Genomic DNA, 19,522 nt, shown 5'->3' with positions numbered 1-19,522 from the left:
AGAACACCAGAGCAGAAAGTGATCTTTTATATGCTCGTTCTCAGATGGGACAATTTGATTTGAATTTAAAACGTATTAGTGTCCATATCCAACTAAGGTTAAGACTTATCTACCCTGGGCACAGCCTAAAATCTTATCAGTGACTCCCATCCAGGGCAAGACACACGGACAGTTGGCCTACTACATGATCAAATACAATTTTGCAAAAACAAATACCTTCAATTTATCCCCAAATCTACTGTTTGAAAGATTAAAAGAAATCCACATTCTATGTGGATTGCATATATTTGGATTGCAAAAGTATTTTAATACCATCTCATATTTTTTTTTTTTTTTTTTTGTTAAACTAAACAGTTAATAGTCTTTGTGATGGATCTGTTTCTTATTTTTATTCTGTCACCGACTCTTCATAGCCATAATTAAAATGTATTGCAAAATATTGGTAACAAGTGGGATATAGCAACTATACATTTGATTGAATGAAGTAGTTCAGAATATGAGAGAAGAAGAAATGTTTTATTTAACGACGCACTCAACACATTTTATTTACGGTTATATGGCGTCAGACATGACCACACAGATTTGAGAGGAAACCCGCTGTCGCCACTACATGGGCTACTCTTTCCGATTAGCAGCAAGGGATCTTTTATTTGCACTTCCCACAGGCAGGATAGCACAAACCATGGCCTTTGTTGAACCAGTTATGGTTCACTGGTTGGTGCAAGCGGTTTACACCTACCCATTGAGCCTTACGGAGCACTCACTCAGGGTTTGGAGTCGGTATCTGGATTAAAAATCCCATGCCTCGACTGGGATACGAACCCAGTACCTACCAGCCTGTAGACCGATGACCTAACCACACCACCACCGAGGCTGGTCAGAATATGAGAGAAACTTATTGCCATAATAAAGACTATTCTTTATTATTAGCACCAAACTTTTATTGCAAAATAATTATAAACAACGAACAAATAATTGATGTTTTGTTCCTTCTGTTTTGACACAAACTCTTCAAGACAAAAAACTATTTTATTACAAAACATTTGTTTATACCTCTATTCCCATGACAGCATTTCTGTGTAGTACATCCACCTGGCCAATCAGTGAGTCCAGTGGCTGCATTACCTCCCCTATCATACTCTCCAAGTCAGAGAGAGCATTCAACAGACTGGGTTCCTGTGACTGGATCAGCTTTAATGCTTCAGGTAATATGATGTTACGGAAATTCAAATGTAGGTCCTTTAAAATAAATAAATAAATAAATATATAAATAAATAAACAAAATTATAAATTAATACTTTAAAATGACTATACCTGCAACCAAAATAAGTTAATGGGAATGATTAACATTAACTGAAATGATTAGCAATAATTATAATCTTTTAAAAATTACCATGATTATAAAAGTAACTAAATTTAAATTTTTAAATTAAAATAATTACTATTAAAGAGAGATTCCTGAGTTTGCTGCATTGTAAGATGTTTCCGACTAATACAATATTTCTACGATTAAACATACATAATAAATGTATTTTTTTGTTTAGAATATCAGTGTCTGCATATTCAATTTGTTTCTGGTCATCTCAATATTTGTTAGAAGCCCAAACTGGATTTTGTCTTCAGATAATTTTGTATGTATGAAAAAATTATTTTTAGGAAATAAAATGAAATTTAACCTAGTACAGATATTAGAATGATCAGAAATACGTTTAATATACAGCCATTAATATTTTACGCAGAAAAATATATTTGATATGTAATTACAATCGTTAAAAAGTCTCTGTTAGTCTATAACATCTTAAAAATTGCAGCAAACTCAGGAATGTCCCTTTAATATGTAACAATAAATAGGTCTAATCATTTACCTGCAGTGCCAAATATGCATTGTTTGTAGAGTTCAATGCATGGTGCAGTTCACAGAAATTGATGATATCTCCAGCCTGTATGAAAACAATTTGACGGAGATTAGCAGACTGACGAGGTCAACCATATTAAAAAGAATCAAAACTACCATCAACATAATATATAGGTAAAAATCAGGTGATCACAGAATGAAATTATGTTTTACTTCAAGTTAACAAACAAATCCCTAACTGTTATATACTAAATAAGGACCTTTTAACAAAAGAATAATGAAATATAAAAAAGTTTAGTAGGATAAGCCAATTGTTAAAATAATATTTCATTCTGTTTTAGTTTTACCGTGACCTATATTTAAGCATTTGCTACCTGTTCTCTGTCAATTTCAAGCCTTGTACACATTTCTGTTATTTCCAAATCAGTTTTCATTTTGTTTTTGTCAAGCCAAATTAAAATTTCTGAAAAATGTTTTTAAGGGGAGACTGGAAGAGAGTATATGTGTGCTTACCTGTGTGTTGTGTTTGAGGGTGTCGAGAAACATGTTGACGTTGCCGCTCACACTGCACAGTTCATCCAGGAACCAGTCACCATCACGCGACGTCAGGTCTAGAAGACGATCACCAGCTCCTGTATCCCAAAATATTGTTTGTATTTACTAACATACATGAAACTTTTCACCAGCTCCTGTATCCCAAAACATTGTTTGTATTTACTAAAATACATGGAACTTTTCACCAGCTCCTGTATCCCAAAATATTGTTTGTATTACTAACATACATAAAACTTTTCACCAGCTCCTGTATCACAAAATATTGTTTGATTTTCTACATTTTTTTACCAATATACTTTTTGAAAGCATGGATCCAGGGATTTGTTAAGGGGGTGGGTGGTAAGAGAATGCCTGACATGGTAAGGTGTTTGAAAAGGCTTTTATGTATTGGACTTCAGCCAAAAAAAGGGGCGAGGCATTCCTCTTGACAACACCCTGGATCTGTGCCTAATTTGGTATAGTGCCATCTTGAAACAGATGGGTTTGTTTCATTGTTTTATTTAAAAACACCATTAGAGCACATTGATTCATTAATCATCGGCTATTGGATGTCAGACATTTGGTAATTCTGACATATAGTCTTAGAGAGGAAACATTTTTCCATTAGTAGCAAGACATAACATTTTTAACCACATGCTATGAGATGAGACTGAAGTAAAAGCCTACCAGCTGCGGCTCCTTCCATCATGATGTATCTCTTGTTGAGAGAACACAGAGCAGACACAATCACACACGTCAGACTGCTCACGCCCGATGTGCCATTCTCTAGAGAAAAAACAACAACAAAAACAAAACATTGAATTTGTATTTTTTAAAATTTGTATTAGGAACTGATAATTAAGGTTCAATGACATGTACAAATTCTTCACCTATGGGTGTTATACATATGTACAGAAAAGAAAAAAAATGAAAAAAAATGAATAACTTATTTCTTATTTCTGCTGCATTTCTTTTTAATTGCCAACAATAATTAATTACTGCAGTATTTATTTTCATGTTACTTTACTTGGAAAAACCGTTAAGGCCTCAAGTATACAAATAAACATAGAAAATGGAGTTAGTACAAAACATTAATGTTGAGCTACTTACAACATGGTTCATACAGACCTGGTGAACAGAAATTCCAGTACTTTTCAAGTACTTTTCAAGTACTTTTCAAGTATATTTTTCAATTTTTCAAGTAGTCTTTGGCACAATGAAACAAGCAGTTTAACACACACATACATCACTAGTTAACTACAGCTGACCGTTTTCCAGCACACGACTGGTTACCTGTCTCGCTCATAAACCGGTCCGAATATTAGTAATGCACTGTTTCCAGTAACAGCAGCCCAGTCTACTTTAATCTTCACACTGTGGTGCATATAGCAAGCGCAACAAGGACTTGTATGCCAGTCTATCTATATCGGCAGCAACACATATCACTTCCGGGTTTTGATTACGACAAATACCCGAGAAATACGTCAGCAAATACTTATTATTTTTTCCAGAATTTAATCAGTAAGAGAGACATTCTGCTTGTAAAAAAAAGTCAAGTACATTTCGGCAATTTTCAAGTAGTTTTTAATGAAATTCCAGTACTTTTCCAGGACCTTTTCTGAATTTGCAAAATTCCAGTACTTTTCAAGTACTACGTCAAAATTCAAGGACTTTTCCAGGCCTGTGCGAACCCTGTACAATTCTTGACACCACCTACACTGTCGACAGAAATGTAAAACTGATTTTTCACCTACTGACTTTGTCAAGATAAGATAGTAATAAAAAGTCTACTAAATTCAACACTGTATTTCTGTACAGTAGAGTCGAAGACAAGAAAGCTGACTTACCGTTGATGAAGTTGTGTATGGATGCCTCGGCTTCATGAAGCTGTTTCTCCAACAATGTCGTCTCAACAGTGTCCTGGGATCGTCTCTCTAGCAGCTGTCAACAAATAACTCACTTTAACATAGGCACTTTTTAATTCTTAGTCCACTAAAACTGTAATCAAAGTTATACATGCATATATATATTTTTTTAATCTGTGTGTCATTGTATCAGCAAAGTAAAATATTTGTTAATTAATAGTAACTGTGAATCACAATAACAAAAAAAAAAAAAATTCCTTTTTGTTCTAAAATATGTCTATTATTATCTTGATAAAAAAAGAGAGAATATATCATCACATTAGCAAGTCAAACTATCAGTAAATGTTTTCTAATAATAATTTTACTGTTATGTAACCTTGGTATCAGTATAATGTAACTAAGTTATGAAATATACTAATTTTATGTGTTTTAGTTCTGTTGAAAACTATACAGATTTTTTTTTTTTAGCATTCAGTGAGAATGATACACATTGTTTTTTTAATCAACCTTTTTATGTATTTATATTTAAATGATGTTCAACAGACTAACAAAATTCTTGTCACTGACACTTGCATTGAAAAACCAAAGTATGGTCTTACCATTCAAAATGAAATCCAAATACAACGGTTAGTTACAATTTGTTGAACCTTCTGACTACTGCAGGCGAGATATCTCACCCAACGTCATGCCAGTATACATACTGTACACTGTATACAGCGCATTCATCAATTCATATTTCCCGCCGTTTTGCACACGGTACTCACCGGAAATAATAATAGAACACAGGAAATTGATAAACTGAGAGTATGGCAGCTTTAGTTTTTCAAAGGAAAATACCTTGGAATTTTGAGTTGAAAAAGTGGTTTTCGGCAAGTATTTTCGCTAGACAACAATGACGGAACATTGTGGTCATTTTGAGGAATTGATAGTTGATTGCGACAGCTAATTTGATAATAAATTTGATATTTTACCAACAACAAAAATCACCAAATATTGGGAAGAAGGAAATGTTGATTTAACGACGCACTCAACACATTTTATTTATGGTTATATGGCGTCGGACATATGGTTAAGGACCACACAGATATTGAGAGAGGAAACCCAGTCGCCACTTCATGGCCTACTCTTTTCGATTAGCAGCAAGGGATCTTTTATATGCACCATCCCATAGACAGGATAGCACATACCACGACCTTTGATGTACCAGTCGTGGTGCACTGGCTGGAGCGAGAAATAGCACAATGGGCCCACCGACGTGGGGTTGATCCCAGACCAACCACACATCAAGCAAATGCTTTACCACTGGGTTACGTTCCGCCCCCCAAAAATATTGGGATATGAATCGTAGTTCGTTTAAAAAACCCAATTCTGGTCAGAAAAACACAGTTACTGAGAATAATGGACATAAATACTAGATATCTGGCCACAAATGAACATAAGTAAATACTACTTTTTATAATTTTTGCCGAATTTTTTTAAAAATTAACTTATCTAAAATATCATAAAAATTAGAATATGTATTTATAAAACAACTTATTGAATATATGTGAGTAAAAGTTATAAACAAGTACCTATTCAATTTGCTTTGTGTCAAAAATTAATCCACTAATCAGAAGGTTAATAATAAAGTTTAACATGTAACCCAGTGTGTCTAACCTTGATGAGTTTTCCGTTAACATCAGTGATGATCGTCTGCAGTCGGCTCTCTGTGTTTAGGATGGCTTGAACCTTGGTGCTCTGGGGCTTCAACCCACCATACTTCTCATGGCATCTGGAGACTATTTCATTACACCTGCAACATCAAATTAAAACTTTTACATTTCTTGTATATGAATTCAAATTTAAGAATTTTCTTTCTTTTTTAAAATATTTACATCATATGAATTTTAAGTGTTGGGGACTAAAAAGAATAATGTTCAGTCTAAATCTGCCTTCTTCGTAGTCGATAATTTGTTAGTTATACTAAGACAAAGTATTTTGTAACTTACTTGTCTGTAGTGAAATCACAAATGAGTTCCTGCAACCATTGTAGATACTGGGAAGTCCTTGTGTCATTGGCAAAAATACTGCCAAACTGAAAAATAAGAAACAATTTTTAACAATATCTGATAAAGTTTATTTCCATAACATGATACATGTCCATTTTCTGGTTTTCTGATTAGGAAGGGAAGTGATGGTAACTAGTACAAGTATAGAACAATACACTACTTTTATAAAACAAAATTCTGCAATATTTTAGAACATGAAGTTAAAATAACTGGAAGAAGAAATAATATTGGGAAATGAATTGAATCCTGTACTGTTGTTATTAATCGGTAGAGTTACGACAATTAATATATCTCTTAAAATTAACCTATTATAATCAAAACCAACTAGAATCCAACACTACAAACATCAAGCACCTTAAGCACTAAGAATTGAAAGAAAGAAAGAAATGTTTTATTTAACGACGCACTCAACACATTTTATTTACGGTTATATGGCGTCAGACATATGGTTAAGGACCACACAGATTTTGAGAGGAAACCTGCTGTCGCCACTACATGGGCTACTCTTCCGATTAGCAGCAAGGGATCTTTTATTTGCGCTTCCCACAGGCAGGATAGCACAAACCATGGCCTTTGTTGAACCAGTTATGGATCACTGGTCGGTGCAAGTGGTTTACACCTACCCATTGAGCCTTGCGGAACACTCACTCAGGGTTTGGAGTTGGTATCTGGATTAAAAATCCCATGCCTCGACTGGGATCCGAACCCAGTACCCACCAGCCTGTAGACCGATGGCCTACCACGACGCCACCGAGGCCGGTCACTAAGAATTGAGTCTGTATAATATAGGGTTTAAGAATATCATTTAACAAATCACCATATTTTCAAAGCTATCTGAGTGCTACGAAATCGTACAACCATCATAGGCTATGACGTCACTATGGTGTGTGCTGTAGCAATATCATAGCCTACGATGTTTTTACGATTTAATAGTGCTAAGATTGCTTCACAAATATGGGCCCTGTCTTTTGTCAAAATCAATCTAGAAAACAGGAGCCAATTTCACAAAACATCGTAAATTTACGTCTGCGACTAGCAGTTAAACCTGTCATACCTTTACATGTGTTTGGAATCTATTTCACACAGAAAATGACATCATTACGGAAAATGGAGCATTTTATTGACAAAAGAAAATGAAATACGTGTATTTTAAACTAAATTTGGTTTACTGTTAATAGTAACAAGAACTGTGGTTTAGTCGTACATTTACGTTTACGCGCGAAACTAGTCTTACGATGTTTTGTGAAATTGGGCCCTGGCTAAATCTGTGTATCTGAGTTCAGTTACCTGTGTAACGATTGTGCTGTAACTGTGTAGGATCTCCACCGTGTTTCGCAGCAGAGCTCTCCTCTGTTGGATGTAGCTGCTCATCTCGGCTTCAAGTTGCTCACACTGAAAAAACAGCAAAACAAGAATTCTTACTTCTTGCTTACTATAAACTTTTTTGGTTCACTATGATGAACATCTAAATATGCAACTATAAGCCAAGTTTCATTGACCTAGGGCTTATATAGTTTGTGACCGGCCTCGGTGGCATCGTGGTTAGGCCATCGGTCTACAGGCTGGTAGGTACTGGGTTCGTATCCCAGTTGAGGCATGGGATTTTTAATTCAGATACAGACTCCAAACCCTGAGTGAGTGCTCCGCAAGGCTCAATGGGTAGGTGTAAACAACTTGCACCGACCAGTGATCCATAACTGGTTCAACAAAAGCCATGGTTTGTGCTATCCTGCCTGTGGGAAGCGCAAATAAAAAATCCGCAAGGCTCAATGGATAGGTGTAAACCACTTGCACCGACCAGTGATCCATAACTGGTGCAACCAAGGCCATGGTTTGTGCTATCCTGCCTGTGGGAAGCCAAAATAAACGATCCCTTGCTGTGTGTCGTAAAAGAGTAGTCTATGTGGCGACAGCGGGTTTCCTCTAAAAACAGTGTCAGAATGACCATATGTTTGACGTCCAATAGCCGATGATAAGATAAAAAATCAATGTGTTCTAGTGGCGTCGTTAAATAATACAAACTTTATATAGTTTGTGAGAACTGATCTTAACATGAAACTTTAATGCTAAACTGTAATGCAAAAGTTGATGCTGTTACCACAGTGACTGCAAAAGTAATACCTATATATATCTTGCCATATTATTTTGTAAAGGTAAAACAAAAAAACATGAAGAGTTGACTTGACTTTCATCTGTATTTGTGTAACAGCTATTTTCAAATACATCACTTTACTGCAAATCATACAAATAAATCAATTTTGTTCTCCAGTTGGTGGATTTATAAAGTACTTTGTAAACATTCGTACCTGAGTGACAATCTGACCTTGTCCGGCCCCATGTAAGAAGTCTGTCGCTGCCGAGAAGCTCGCCGAACCAAGATCAAGAGGTTTACCAATATCCAAACACAGCTGCTGGAAGGCGTGGCCTTGTATGGTTTCTATGACAATCTACAACAGAGGATATAACAACATGTAAACAGCTGCTGGAAGGCGTGGCCTTGTATGGTTTCTATGACAATCTACAACAGAGGATATAACAACACGTAAACAGCTGCTGGAAGGCGTGTCCTTGTATGGTTTCCATGACAATCTACAACAGAGGATATAACAACACGTAAACAGCTGCTGGAAGGCGTGTCCTTGTATGGTTTCTATGACAATCTACAACAGAGGATATAACAACACGTAAACAGCTGCTGGAAGGCGTGTCCTTGTATGGTTTCTATGACAATCTACAACAGATGATATAACATGTAAACAGCTGCTGAAAGGCGTGTCCGTGTATGGTTTCTATGACAATCTACAACAGAGGATATAACAACATGTAAACAGCTGCTGGAAGGCGTGTCCTTGTATGGTTTCTATGACAATCTACAACAGATGATATAACAGGTAAACAGCTGCTGGAAGGCGTTTATTTGTATACTTTTATTTTATTTTATTTTATTAATTACTCTTTTTTAGATTAGCAGCAATGGATATTTTATATAAACATACAGGACAGTACTTACCACAGCCTGTTATACCAGTTGTGGAACAAGACTGAATATCAGAGTCTAGCAAGTAAAGTGATAAATCTTGCCAAGTTTAATTTTCAGAAATCAAACAATCTACCTGGTGCCTCTTTTGCCAGTTGCTGAACTCGTTGATTTTTTCTTCCACTGCGCTCTGTGCCGTATCCTTAGTCGCTTTCACCACAGAGTACTCGTTATATCTGAAACAGTCAAACAAGGAATGTAACCATTTAGGAAACAAGGTCCTTATACGTTTTTAACACATGATTTTAAGATTAAAAAACATTTTAAAGATTTTTACGCATTTAGTTTTTTATAACTTGTGTAATATATTTGTTGAATGGTAGTGTTTATCGAAAATTAAAAAAAAGAAAAAGAAACACCACCCCTCAAAAAAAGAAGAAGAAGAAAAAGATAAAAAATTAAAAAAGAAAAAGAAAACTCACAGGAAACATGAAATATTTTGTTAAAAAACCTATTTATATAAAGAAAATGTTTTCTGATCTACAATTGTCCAGGGAAAGAAAGAAAGAAAGAAAGAAATGTTTTATTTAACGACGCACTCAACACATTCTATTTACGGTTATATGGTGTCAGACATATGGTTAAGGACCACACAGTTATTGAGAGAGGAAACCCGCTGTCGCCACTTCATGGGCCACTGTTATCGATTAGCAGCAAGGGATCTTTTATATGCACCATCCCACAGACAGGGTAGTACATACTACAGCCTTTGATATACCAGTAATGGTGCACTGGCTGAAACGAGAAAGAGCCCAATGGGCCCACCGACGGGGATCGATCCCAGAACGAACGCGCATTGAGCGAACGCTTTACCACTGGGCTACGCCCCGCCCCTCAATTGTCCAGGGAGTAATGTTACAAAAATGAGGGTTAGGCTCACCTCGCCTGCAGTGAGTACAGGTGATGACTGGGCTGGGCTACGGCTTCCTTCAACATGCCCTCCAGAGACTTGTAGCTGTCGATACTCGTCAGGTGAGAAACCAGGTGCTCCGATGACTGTAACCAAGCTGTCACACCTTCTGTCAGCTGAGGTATGGCAGTTAAAATTTCATCTCTGTTGAACAAAGAAGATATGAAATTTATATAAATAATTACGTTCAAATGTTTTCTCTTTTCACCTTTTGTCCATTATCAAATACAAGCAAGTACAAAACAGAGTTACTTCACTTCTACTTTACTTCAACCTTTGTGCATTTCCCCTATTTTGATGGACTAGTCCAAATGTCCCTGCAGCCAATCATTGGCTTGTATCTTCTATAACTGTGTTCTGGGTATTCTATTTCTCATCATGTGATCACCTCTTGCTGTGTTTCTCTTTCATTCTTACAACTTACTTGAGAGGTCATTTTATACATGGAAAAAAGGTTACCACCCCTTCTGATAAAAACACCTCAATAGAATGAATGAATGCTTAACTTTATAACGATACCCCAGCACAAAACCCCCCCCCCAACCTTTGAACAAAATAACATAAAATCTACTTCAGACTAACAGCTTCTCAACTCACTTGTGTTAAAAGCCTCAACTCGCTTGTGCTAAAAGCCTCAACTCGCTTGTTTTAAATGCCTCAACTCGCTTGTTTTAAACGCCTCAACTCGCTTGTTTTAAACGCCTCAACTCGCTTGTTTTAAACGCCTCAACTCGCTTGTGTTAAACGCCTCAACTCGCTTGTTTTAAACGCCTCAACTCGCTTGTTTTAAAAGCCTCAACTCGCTTGCGTTAAATGCCTCAACTCGCTTGCTTTAAACGCCTCAACTCGCTTGTTTTAAAAGCCTCAACTCGCTTGTTTTAAACGCCTCAACTCGCTTGTTTTAAAAGCCTCAACTCGCTTGTTTTAAACGCCTCAACTCGCTTGTTTTAAAAGCCTCAACTCGCTTGTTTTAAACGCCTCAACTCGCTTGTGTTAAACGCCTCAACTCACTTGTTTTAAAAGCCTCAACTCGCTTGTGTTAAAAGCCTCAACTCGCTTGCGTTAAATGCCTCAACTCTCTTGCGTTAAAAGCCTCAACTCACTTGTTTTAAAAGCCTCAACTCACTTGTTTTAAAAGCCTCAACTCACTTGTGTTAAAAGCCTCAACTCATTTGTTTTAAAAGCCTCAACTCACTTGTTTTTAACCCACGCTGTTTTCATCTCAGCCACGCGGATCATGAACATGCTTCGTGTGATCTCCCTCTCCATCTCCTTCTTGCTCTTCCGCTTGTCCCCCGGTGCCAGCGACACCGTCATCCCTCCGCCATAGAATGCACCGGTGTAGCCTCCCTCGTTACCCGTCGTCCAGTCCACCAACGGGTCATACACAAACGCTTCCAGCAATGTCAGTAAAGTCTCTCTACCTTTTCTCATTGTTTTTATAACATGTTCACACGCTGTCCGGAAAGTGCCCTGTAAAAGAATAAACATTGTGTAAAACAATATACATCTTACATATCTTAAATAGAACATAGTTAAAAGCACTAAACCAAGCTATTATACAGAATTTTTTTTTTTTTTTTTTTTTTAGCTATTACAATGATTTTTAGTGGTAAATTACATAATACTAAACACATACTAAATACTAAATCTTGCTTAAATAATAAATTTCAGCAAATTCGATGTTTCTGATTGCATTTTATGCTAAGCAGAATTTTTTTCTTTTTTTTTCTTGGGAACTATACTAATGTCAGTAACTTTAAATAATAATTGTCATCACATACATGTAGCTTAGTGATTTTAAATAACAATTATTGTAATTACAAACAACACAAAACATTTAGTTTAAAATGCATATAAATCAACTTCTTCGGTTCTTTCCATGATCCATTCTTTCTGTAATGATGTTCCATTTTCTGTAATGTCACTTTCTGCGTTTTATCAAAGGGAAACATACATTTAACCTTTAGACTACTGGATTAATTTTTAACAAAAACCATGTTGAGTGGGTACAAGTTTATAATTTTTACTCACATATATTCACTTAAATGTTTCATAAATACATGAAATAAAGTTCATATATGAATCGGTAAGTATTATTTTCGTGTCTTTTTTTGTAATTTTTATTATTTTAGATCGGCTAATGGTGATTAAAATTAGGCAAAAAATCGAAAAAGTTGCGTTTACTTATGGGCATTTGTGGCCAGCTGTCCAGTATTTATGTCCATTATTCCCGATAACAGTGGTTTTCTGACCAGAATTTTTTTTAAAACCCGAACTACGATTCATATTGCAATATTTGGTAATTTTCGTTGTTGGTAAAACGATCAAATTTATTATCAAATTAGCTGTTACAATCAGCTATCGATCCCTGAAAATTACTGCGACGTGCCGCCATTGTTGTCAAGCGAAAATACTTGCCGAAAACCACTTTTTGAACTCAAAATTTCAAGGTATTTTCAATTGAAAAAATCAAAACAAAAACCACCATTTTGAAAAAAACTCTTTTTTCTTTAATTATATTTCCGTTTCCGGTGAGTGTCGTGTGCAAAACGGCAGGAAATATGAATTGGGGAATGCACTGTATACAGTGTACAGTATATCAACTGACGAGACGTCGGGCGAGATATCTCGCCTGCAGTAGTCAGAAGGTTAAGTAAAGTCATCCAGTCAAATATGAGTAAATCGTAAAACAGCATAAAGTTTGTAATTACATACAATTAACCAAATTCCCAACAACCTACTGTATGCTGTATAAAATATCATTTACAAAGTAAATGAGTTTTTTTTTTAATGTTCCACCCACAACCTACAATTATCCAGATTCGTCAATATGCACCATTTATTATTTGGCATAAAATATCTAACACATCAGCTACACAGCTTTACTAAATTATGATAATTATAAATATTAAAATTCAAAAGATTTCTATCAATAGTGATAATGCTTGACCAGGGGCCTAATTCACAAAGCTCTCTTAGGCTGTGCTAGACAACAAAGCATCCTCTTTGCAAGTCTTTTTGCATTGTGCTGTGGTATCGCAAAGTTGCGAGAGTTTAGTGAATTAGGTCCCAGGCCCTGTATTTAAAGTTTAAAGTCAAGATTCAAATCTCCCTTTCCTGTCCTGGATGGAGGAGTCGGCAAAAGTCGACACAAGTGCCCATGAGAGGCGTGTGCTACAACAGCTTGTTCTGAATGTACACGTTAAAACTCATGACCTGACCCGGAGACTTCGATAAAGCATTCAGTCTGGTCTTAGTTTTATTACCAAGGGCCCAGAAATAATTAAAGAAAAGGTCAAAGAAAACTACCAATCACCTAATACTTGTTATGTAAAAAAAAAACCAGAATCACTTTTATCAATTGTAATCTTATGGCAATGTTATTACGATACCTCCACACCAGTAACTCCCAGAGCTGCCTCCAAATTCTGGGTCATTCTGAAAGGGACTCTTTCTGGAACACGGAGACTCTTCCCTTTCTCAAAGCACACATTGTAGTCGATGTGAACAACCTACATAAAACAAAGCACTTAGTCAGGGGTGCAAAAATGGAAAATATTTCACTAGTCCGACCGGACCAGAACCAACTAAAATTTACTAGCCCGGCAGACTTTCTACTACATGTAGTCTGTCAGCCTATAGAATATATTATAGTTCAACACTATTATAATATACTCTGCCTCCACTTCAAATGATATATATATATATATATTTTTTTTTTTCTAATGACAAAAAAATTAAGGGCACTTGGTAAGTGATCAACATCATGTAGCAAACCACAACAAGACCCAAATCTTGACTGACAAATCAATAAATTTTGAAATACTCTGGTAAATACTAAGTTTTTCACATTTCTCTTATATAGATTTACAAAATTCGAGTGACATCCCGAAAGTGTTTAACAGAACAATCTATTCAAAACACACTGCGGATTCAATGCAAAAACAAAATATGTATATAACAAATTAAATTAGTCCGTCAGAAAAAGACAGCTAGACCGTCGGACTGGTAGTTGCATTTTTTAACTCGTCCGTCAGAATTTTAACTAACATTTGGCGACCGGGCAAGTACTTTCTGCAGCCCTGCACTTAGTAATGTCTCAAAAGTTTGCTTTGTTAATGACACCACTAGAGCACATTCATCGGCTATTGGATGTCAAAACATTTGGTAATTATGACTGCCTAATGCAGCATGGGATCTTTTATATGCACTTTCCCACATACAGGAAAACACATACCACAGCCTTCGACCAGTTCTGGTGCACTGGTTGGAACAAGTAGTAACATCTAAGCAAATACACTTTATGAACAAATACAACATCATACTGCTACAACTACTATGCATTTATTCTTTAAAGGCATACTGTCACGGATTTAAAGATCTTATTTCTCTAAAAATGGATAATAAATAAAAATTACATTAATTGTTGGAAACCAAATCTAGCTATCGCATCACTTTAACTGAACCACGATGGAGTGAAATCCATGTCAACCCTCTCGGCAATTTTAGTTTTTGAATTATCGACCACTGCCATAATTCAATAATTAACCAAGAGTGGTTTAATGTAGGTGTAAAGCCATTACACTGACTTCTCTCAGTAACCACTAACCCACTGTCCTGGATAGAAATTTCAGATAGCTGAGACTGGTGCCCAAGACAGCATGCTTGAACCTCAATTGGATATAAGCGTGAAAATGGTAGATTTTATGCATGCCATATGTTGCGAATGTCATTTCATGGAATCAGGTTGATACCAAAGTATAATGCAATTTCATGGGCTTATTTTATCTGTCCCGAGACAGATTTCTGGCTATCCAGAGATCGGCCCGGGGACAGACATGCTCGTAGCCGTTGTGGTATGTGAGCATGCTTAAACATTACCTGACCTGACCTGGCTTATTGTAGACATAATTTCAACCAATCAGGAACAAGTTTTCAAAAGCTGCCTTTAATAACGCACCTCTCCCGTGGCCAAGTCGACGAGCACGTTGTCGAGATGCCGATCTCCGAGCCCGATGATGTACCCGATCATGGACATGACGGCAGTGGATCGTGCATAGTTCTGTGTGATCTGCCACCACTCGCTGGCCCCAGAACTCGCACACCACAGCTCTCTGTTAACAAAACAAACATCATAACAACTATGATTAACTACCAGGGGCTCTCGCAACTTTGTGATTTCGAAGTACCATGCAAAAAGACTTGCAAAGGTGATACGATGTTGCTTAAAAGAGCTTTGTGTATTAGGCCTTAGATCTTTACACTGCAAATATGGAGGGAAGAAGGGACAGGAGAAATGCTAGAAGTGAAAGTGTGAAAGAGGAGAGTGAGTTTTAGTGAGAGAGAGAGAGAGAGAGAGAGAGAGAGAGAGAGAGAGAGAGAGAGAGAGAGAGAGAGAGAGAGAGAGAGAGAGAGAGAGAGAGAGAGAGAGAGAGAGAGAGAGAGAGAGAGAGAGAGAGAGAGACAGACAGAGAGACAGACAGAGAGACAGACAGACAGAGATAGATTATGAAAATATATTGACCAAGTGAATCAGAGATTGTATAAATAAACTATAAATCCAGTTTAAATGTATTACTATACTGCTTTTTACTGACCTCTAATATCTAGCCCAATTTATTAATTTTCCAATGCCAGATCTCATTTATCCTAGATCAGTAGATTAATTTAAATAGTATCTTGTCATTTTTAAGGTAAAAATGTTTGGTATTCATGACAGCCTATCTCCCAATAAACATTATTAAAATACACCATTGAGAGAAGAGCTATATTTTTATCATATTAGAGATACATGTATATCAAAAGAAAATTGAATATTTAAATGTTATAAGTGCAGTGAAAGGTAGAAAAATTGTGGCAAACAATTAACCAATGAAGTGGCTAACACTTTTTTATAAAAGAAAAAGAATGAAAGTACCTCGCCAGAAGATCATTAGGTGTCTCAGAAATGAGTTCCTTGAGAACCTTGATGAGAACAGAGAGCGGCCATTCCTTCCGGTTATCCAGCGTCTCAATCCCCTGAAAGAAGAATCGACTTGTGAAAACCAAGTAACAAATACATATTATAAAAATGTGACCCCTTTACTTATCATGATTAAAGCTGTATCTGCCAATTCATTAAAGCAAATTAGAAGTATTATCTGGAAATTATATTTCACAACATGCACACACACACACACACACACACAAAAAAAAAAAAATATATTTGACATTTACATGTACATTTAAAAAAATAAAAAAACATTCTGCTTCTTGTTCTGCAATGAGGTGAGATGAGTTTAAATTCCTGATTAAAGGGACATTACTGAGTTTGCTGCAAGTTTTAAGATGTTATCGACTAACAGAGACTTTTTAACGATTGTAATTACATATCAAATATATGTTTCTGCATACAATATTAGTGGCTGTATATTAAACGTGTTTCTGATCGTTCTAACATTTGTACTAGGTTAAATTTCATTTTATTTCCTAAAAAAGATTTTTTCGTACGTACGAAATTATTTGAAGACAAAATCCAGTTTTGGCTTCTTACAAATATTAAGACGACCAGAAACACATTGAATATACAGACACTGATATTCTAAACAAGAAAATATATTTAATGTGTAAGTTTAATTGTAGAAATATATTATTAGTCAGAAACATCTTACAATGCAGCAAACTCGGGAATGTCCCTTTAAATGTAAAATTTAAAAAAAAGAAAAAGGTATTCAACTGGCATTATTTCCTTCAGCTGGCAAACGTACATAGTACTATTTTAGAAAATTAATTCACTGAATAGGTACAATACCTTTTCCTTGAGAGCTGGAGTCAGTTTGCTGTAGTACACCTCACTGGGTCGTGGGATGTTCGGTTGGTTTGGCGGCGCTGTGCTGCCCTGACTGCTTGTTCCAGCACTAAGTTGCTGAAATAATAAAAAATATAATATATATATATATATATAAAAAAACCGAACGCCCCCCCCCCCAAAAAAAATTTAAATTAAATTACAGCTATTTCAACCACTTTGATTCAGAATAAAGAACTAGGTTTAGATGATAAACAAAATCAAACATCAAACTTACATGCTCGTGTTTGAATCAACAGCAGAAATATTTCAAGCACATTCATAGTTGTCTCCAGAGGAAACCTACTACATTTTTTTATTAGCAGCCAAGGATCTTTTAAATTTGAAGCAGTTTGGTTCTCAACACATTCTCAATCCAAAAGGTTCAGAGGTTAAAACCGTCAATGAAATATACCCTGACAAATTATTATTATTAGGTGTCTTAACATAAAAAATAAAAGAACGAGTCATATGCCATGACACAGGTTTGTTCAATCAAAATACAAAAATAAAAAGCGCCCCCCTCCCCCCGAAAAAAAGAGAGAGAAAAAAAAGAAGAGAAATTTTTATTTTCATTTTATATTCACTTCTCCATAGATAGAAAAACATGTATCATGACTTCTGGTGTATAAGGCATAAACAATGAGTCAAAGAAAAAAGAAAAAAAAAAAAGAACCAAAAGAAATAAACAAAAAACCAAAACAATTCTATTAAGAAGTGTTGATCCTATAACCTCGTGCACCTTAGGTTTCTGCTGTCCAACTCCAAGAAATTCCACTCTCCAAGAAACTAAACAGCTAGTGAATATGTACAGCAAGCTACTACAAGCAATGAAAACTAAGGCCAGATGTTTATTTACCTTGAGTGCCTGAGCCACAGCTTCTCTCTGCTGCCACTTCTTGTAGAGACCGAACAGAGGCGTGGCACCTTCCACCCACTGGATGAGGCCGGACCTCGGACCCAGAGGTGTCACCGAGTAGTGCCGCGCTTTGTACAGCTGGCGGTTACCTCTACAAACAAAGGGAAGGAATATTGTGTTTAACGACACCCCAGACAATGTTAAAGTACACCTATTTAGTTCCTAATGCTTGAATAAGACTACCAACTGCCAGCAGAAAGTTAGCCAACTTTGTTTTCTCACAACTTCTACGACTATTCAGTGGCTAGTTTGAGCGCTCTTACCACTCAACTTTCGTCATATAACCTGTTTGTTGTTAATCTCAGTGCACCCGTCTTAAGTTGGGATTTGGGGAAATTACAATACAATGCAACTGTCGAGTTGGCCAACTTTGTTGCAACAGTTGACAGTCTTAGCCTAGCATTACATATGGCTATTTTTGTTTTTTGCACTTGGTCAAGAAGGATGAAAACCTGCTGCTGCCACATAGGCTAATCCTACTGAAAAAGCATCAAGGGATCTTTTATGCACCTTACCTTAGCCAGGATAGTACATACCATGACCTTTGATGTACCAGTCAACGGACAGGACCCCCCCCCCCCCCCCCCCCCCCCCCCCCAACTAATCCATTACGGGTAATCAATCGTGTGATCCATTGGAACTCAGGTGAGTGTTCTACCAACTGTTTTTCTTCTACCAAAAGACTGGTCCAAATGTCCCAACAGCCAACGAAATGGTAAGAATATTCCACTGTATCAGGGTACCCGTATCTGACCATGTGAGTTTCTCATCCTTCTTACACTTGAGGTCTATATAATATGAACTGTATCAGGGGTACCCGTATCTGACCATGTGAGTTTCTCATCCTTCTTCCCCTTAAGGTCTATATAATATGAACTGTATCAGGGGTACCCGTATCTGACCATGTGAGTTTCTCATCCTTCTTCCCCTTAAGGTCTATATAATATGAACTGTATCAGGGGTACCCGTATCTGACCATGTGAGTTTCTCATCCTTCTTCCCCTTAAGGTCTATATAATATGAACTGTATCAGGGGTACCCGTATCTGACCATGTGAGTTTCTCATCCTTCTTCCCCTTAAGGTCTATATAATATGAACTGTATCAGGGGTACCCGTATCTGACCATGTGAGTTTCTCATCCTTCTTCCCCTTAAGGTCTATATAATATGAACTGTATCAGGGGTACCCGTATCTGACCATGTGAGTTTCTCATCCTTCTTCCCCTTAAGGTCTATATAATATGAACTGTATCAGGGGTACCCGTATCTGACCATGTGAGTTTCTCATCCTTCTTCCCCTTAAGGTCTATATAATATGAACTGTATCAGGGGTACCCGTATCTGACCATGTGAGTTTCTCATCCTTCTTCCCCTTAAGGTCTATATAATATGAACTGTATCAGGGGTACCCGTATCTGACCATGTGAGTTTCTCATCCTTCTTCCCCTTAAGGTCTATATAATATGAACTGTATCAGGGGTACCCGTATCTGACCATGTGAGCTTCTCATCCTTCTTCCCCTTAA

At 36.6% G+C, this 19,522-nt stretch overlaps 1 protein-coding gene across 1 annotated transcript in view; it reads right to left on the bottom strand.

The window, feature by feature from the left end:
* LOC121378645 (serine/threonine-protein kinase SMG1-like) overlaps positions 1–19,522 on the bottom strand; it is a 119,024-nt gene that overhangs the window by 21,296 nt on the left and 78,206 nt on the right. Inside the window, exons 44-60 of the mRNA XM_041506913.1 lie at positions 17,938–18,088; positions 17,043–17,156; positions 16,170–16,270; positions 15,213–15,366; positions 13,645–13,764; positions 11,445–11,722; positions 10,220–10,393; positions 9,416–9,515; positions 8,609–8,749; positions 7,590–7,694; positions 6,243–6,328; positions 5,911–6,046; positions 4,237–4,330; positions 3,077–3,175; positions 2,369–2,487; positions 1,866–1,940; positions 1,054–1,239 (exon numbers count right to left, since the gene is read on the bottom strand). Of these exons, the coding sequence (XP_041362847.1) occupies positions 1,054–1,239; positions 1,866–1,940; positions 2,369–2,487; positions 3,077–3,175; positions 4,237–4,330; positions 5,911–6,046; positions 6,243–6,328; positions 7,590–7,694; positions 8,609–8,749; positions 9,416–9,515; positions 10,220–10,393; positions 11,445–11,722; positions 13,645–13,764; positions 15,213–15,366; positions 16,170–16,270; positions 17,043–17,156; positions 17,938–18,088 (2,233 nt within the window). The remainder of the gene's footprint in view (positions 1–1,053; positions 1,240–1,865; positions 1,941–2,368; positions 2,488–3,076; positions 3,176–4,236; positions 4,331–5,910; positions 6,047–6,242; positions 6,329–7,589; positions 7,695–8,608; positions 8,750–9,415; positions 9,516–10,219; positions 10,394–11,444; positions 11,723–13,644; positions 13,765–15,212; positions 15,367–16,169; positions 16,271–17,042; positions 17,157–17,937; positions 18,089–19,522) is intronic.

Source organism: Gigantopelta aegis, chromosome 8 (assembly GCF_016097555.1).
Source record: "Gigantopelta aegis isolate Gae_Host chromosome 8, Gae_host_genome, whole genome shotgun sequence".
NCBI lineage: Eukaryota > Metazoa > Mollusca > Gastropoda > Neomphalida > Peltospiridae > Gigantopelta > Gigantopelta aegis.
Note: the sequence above shows the minus strand (reverse complement) of the source record. Positions and strands in the feature narration are given on the sequence as shown.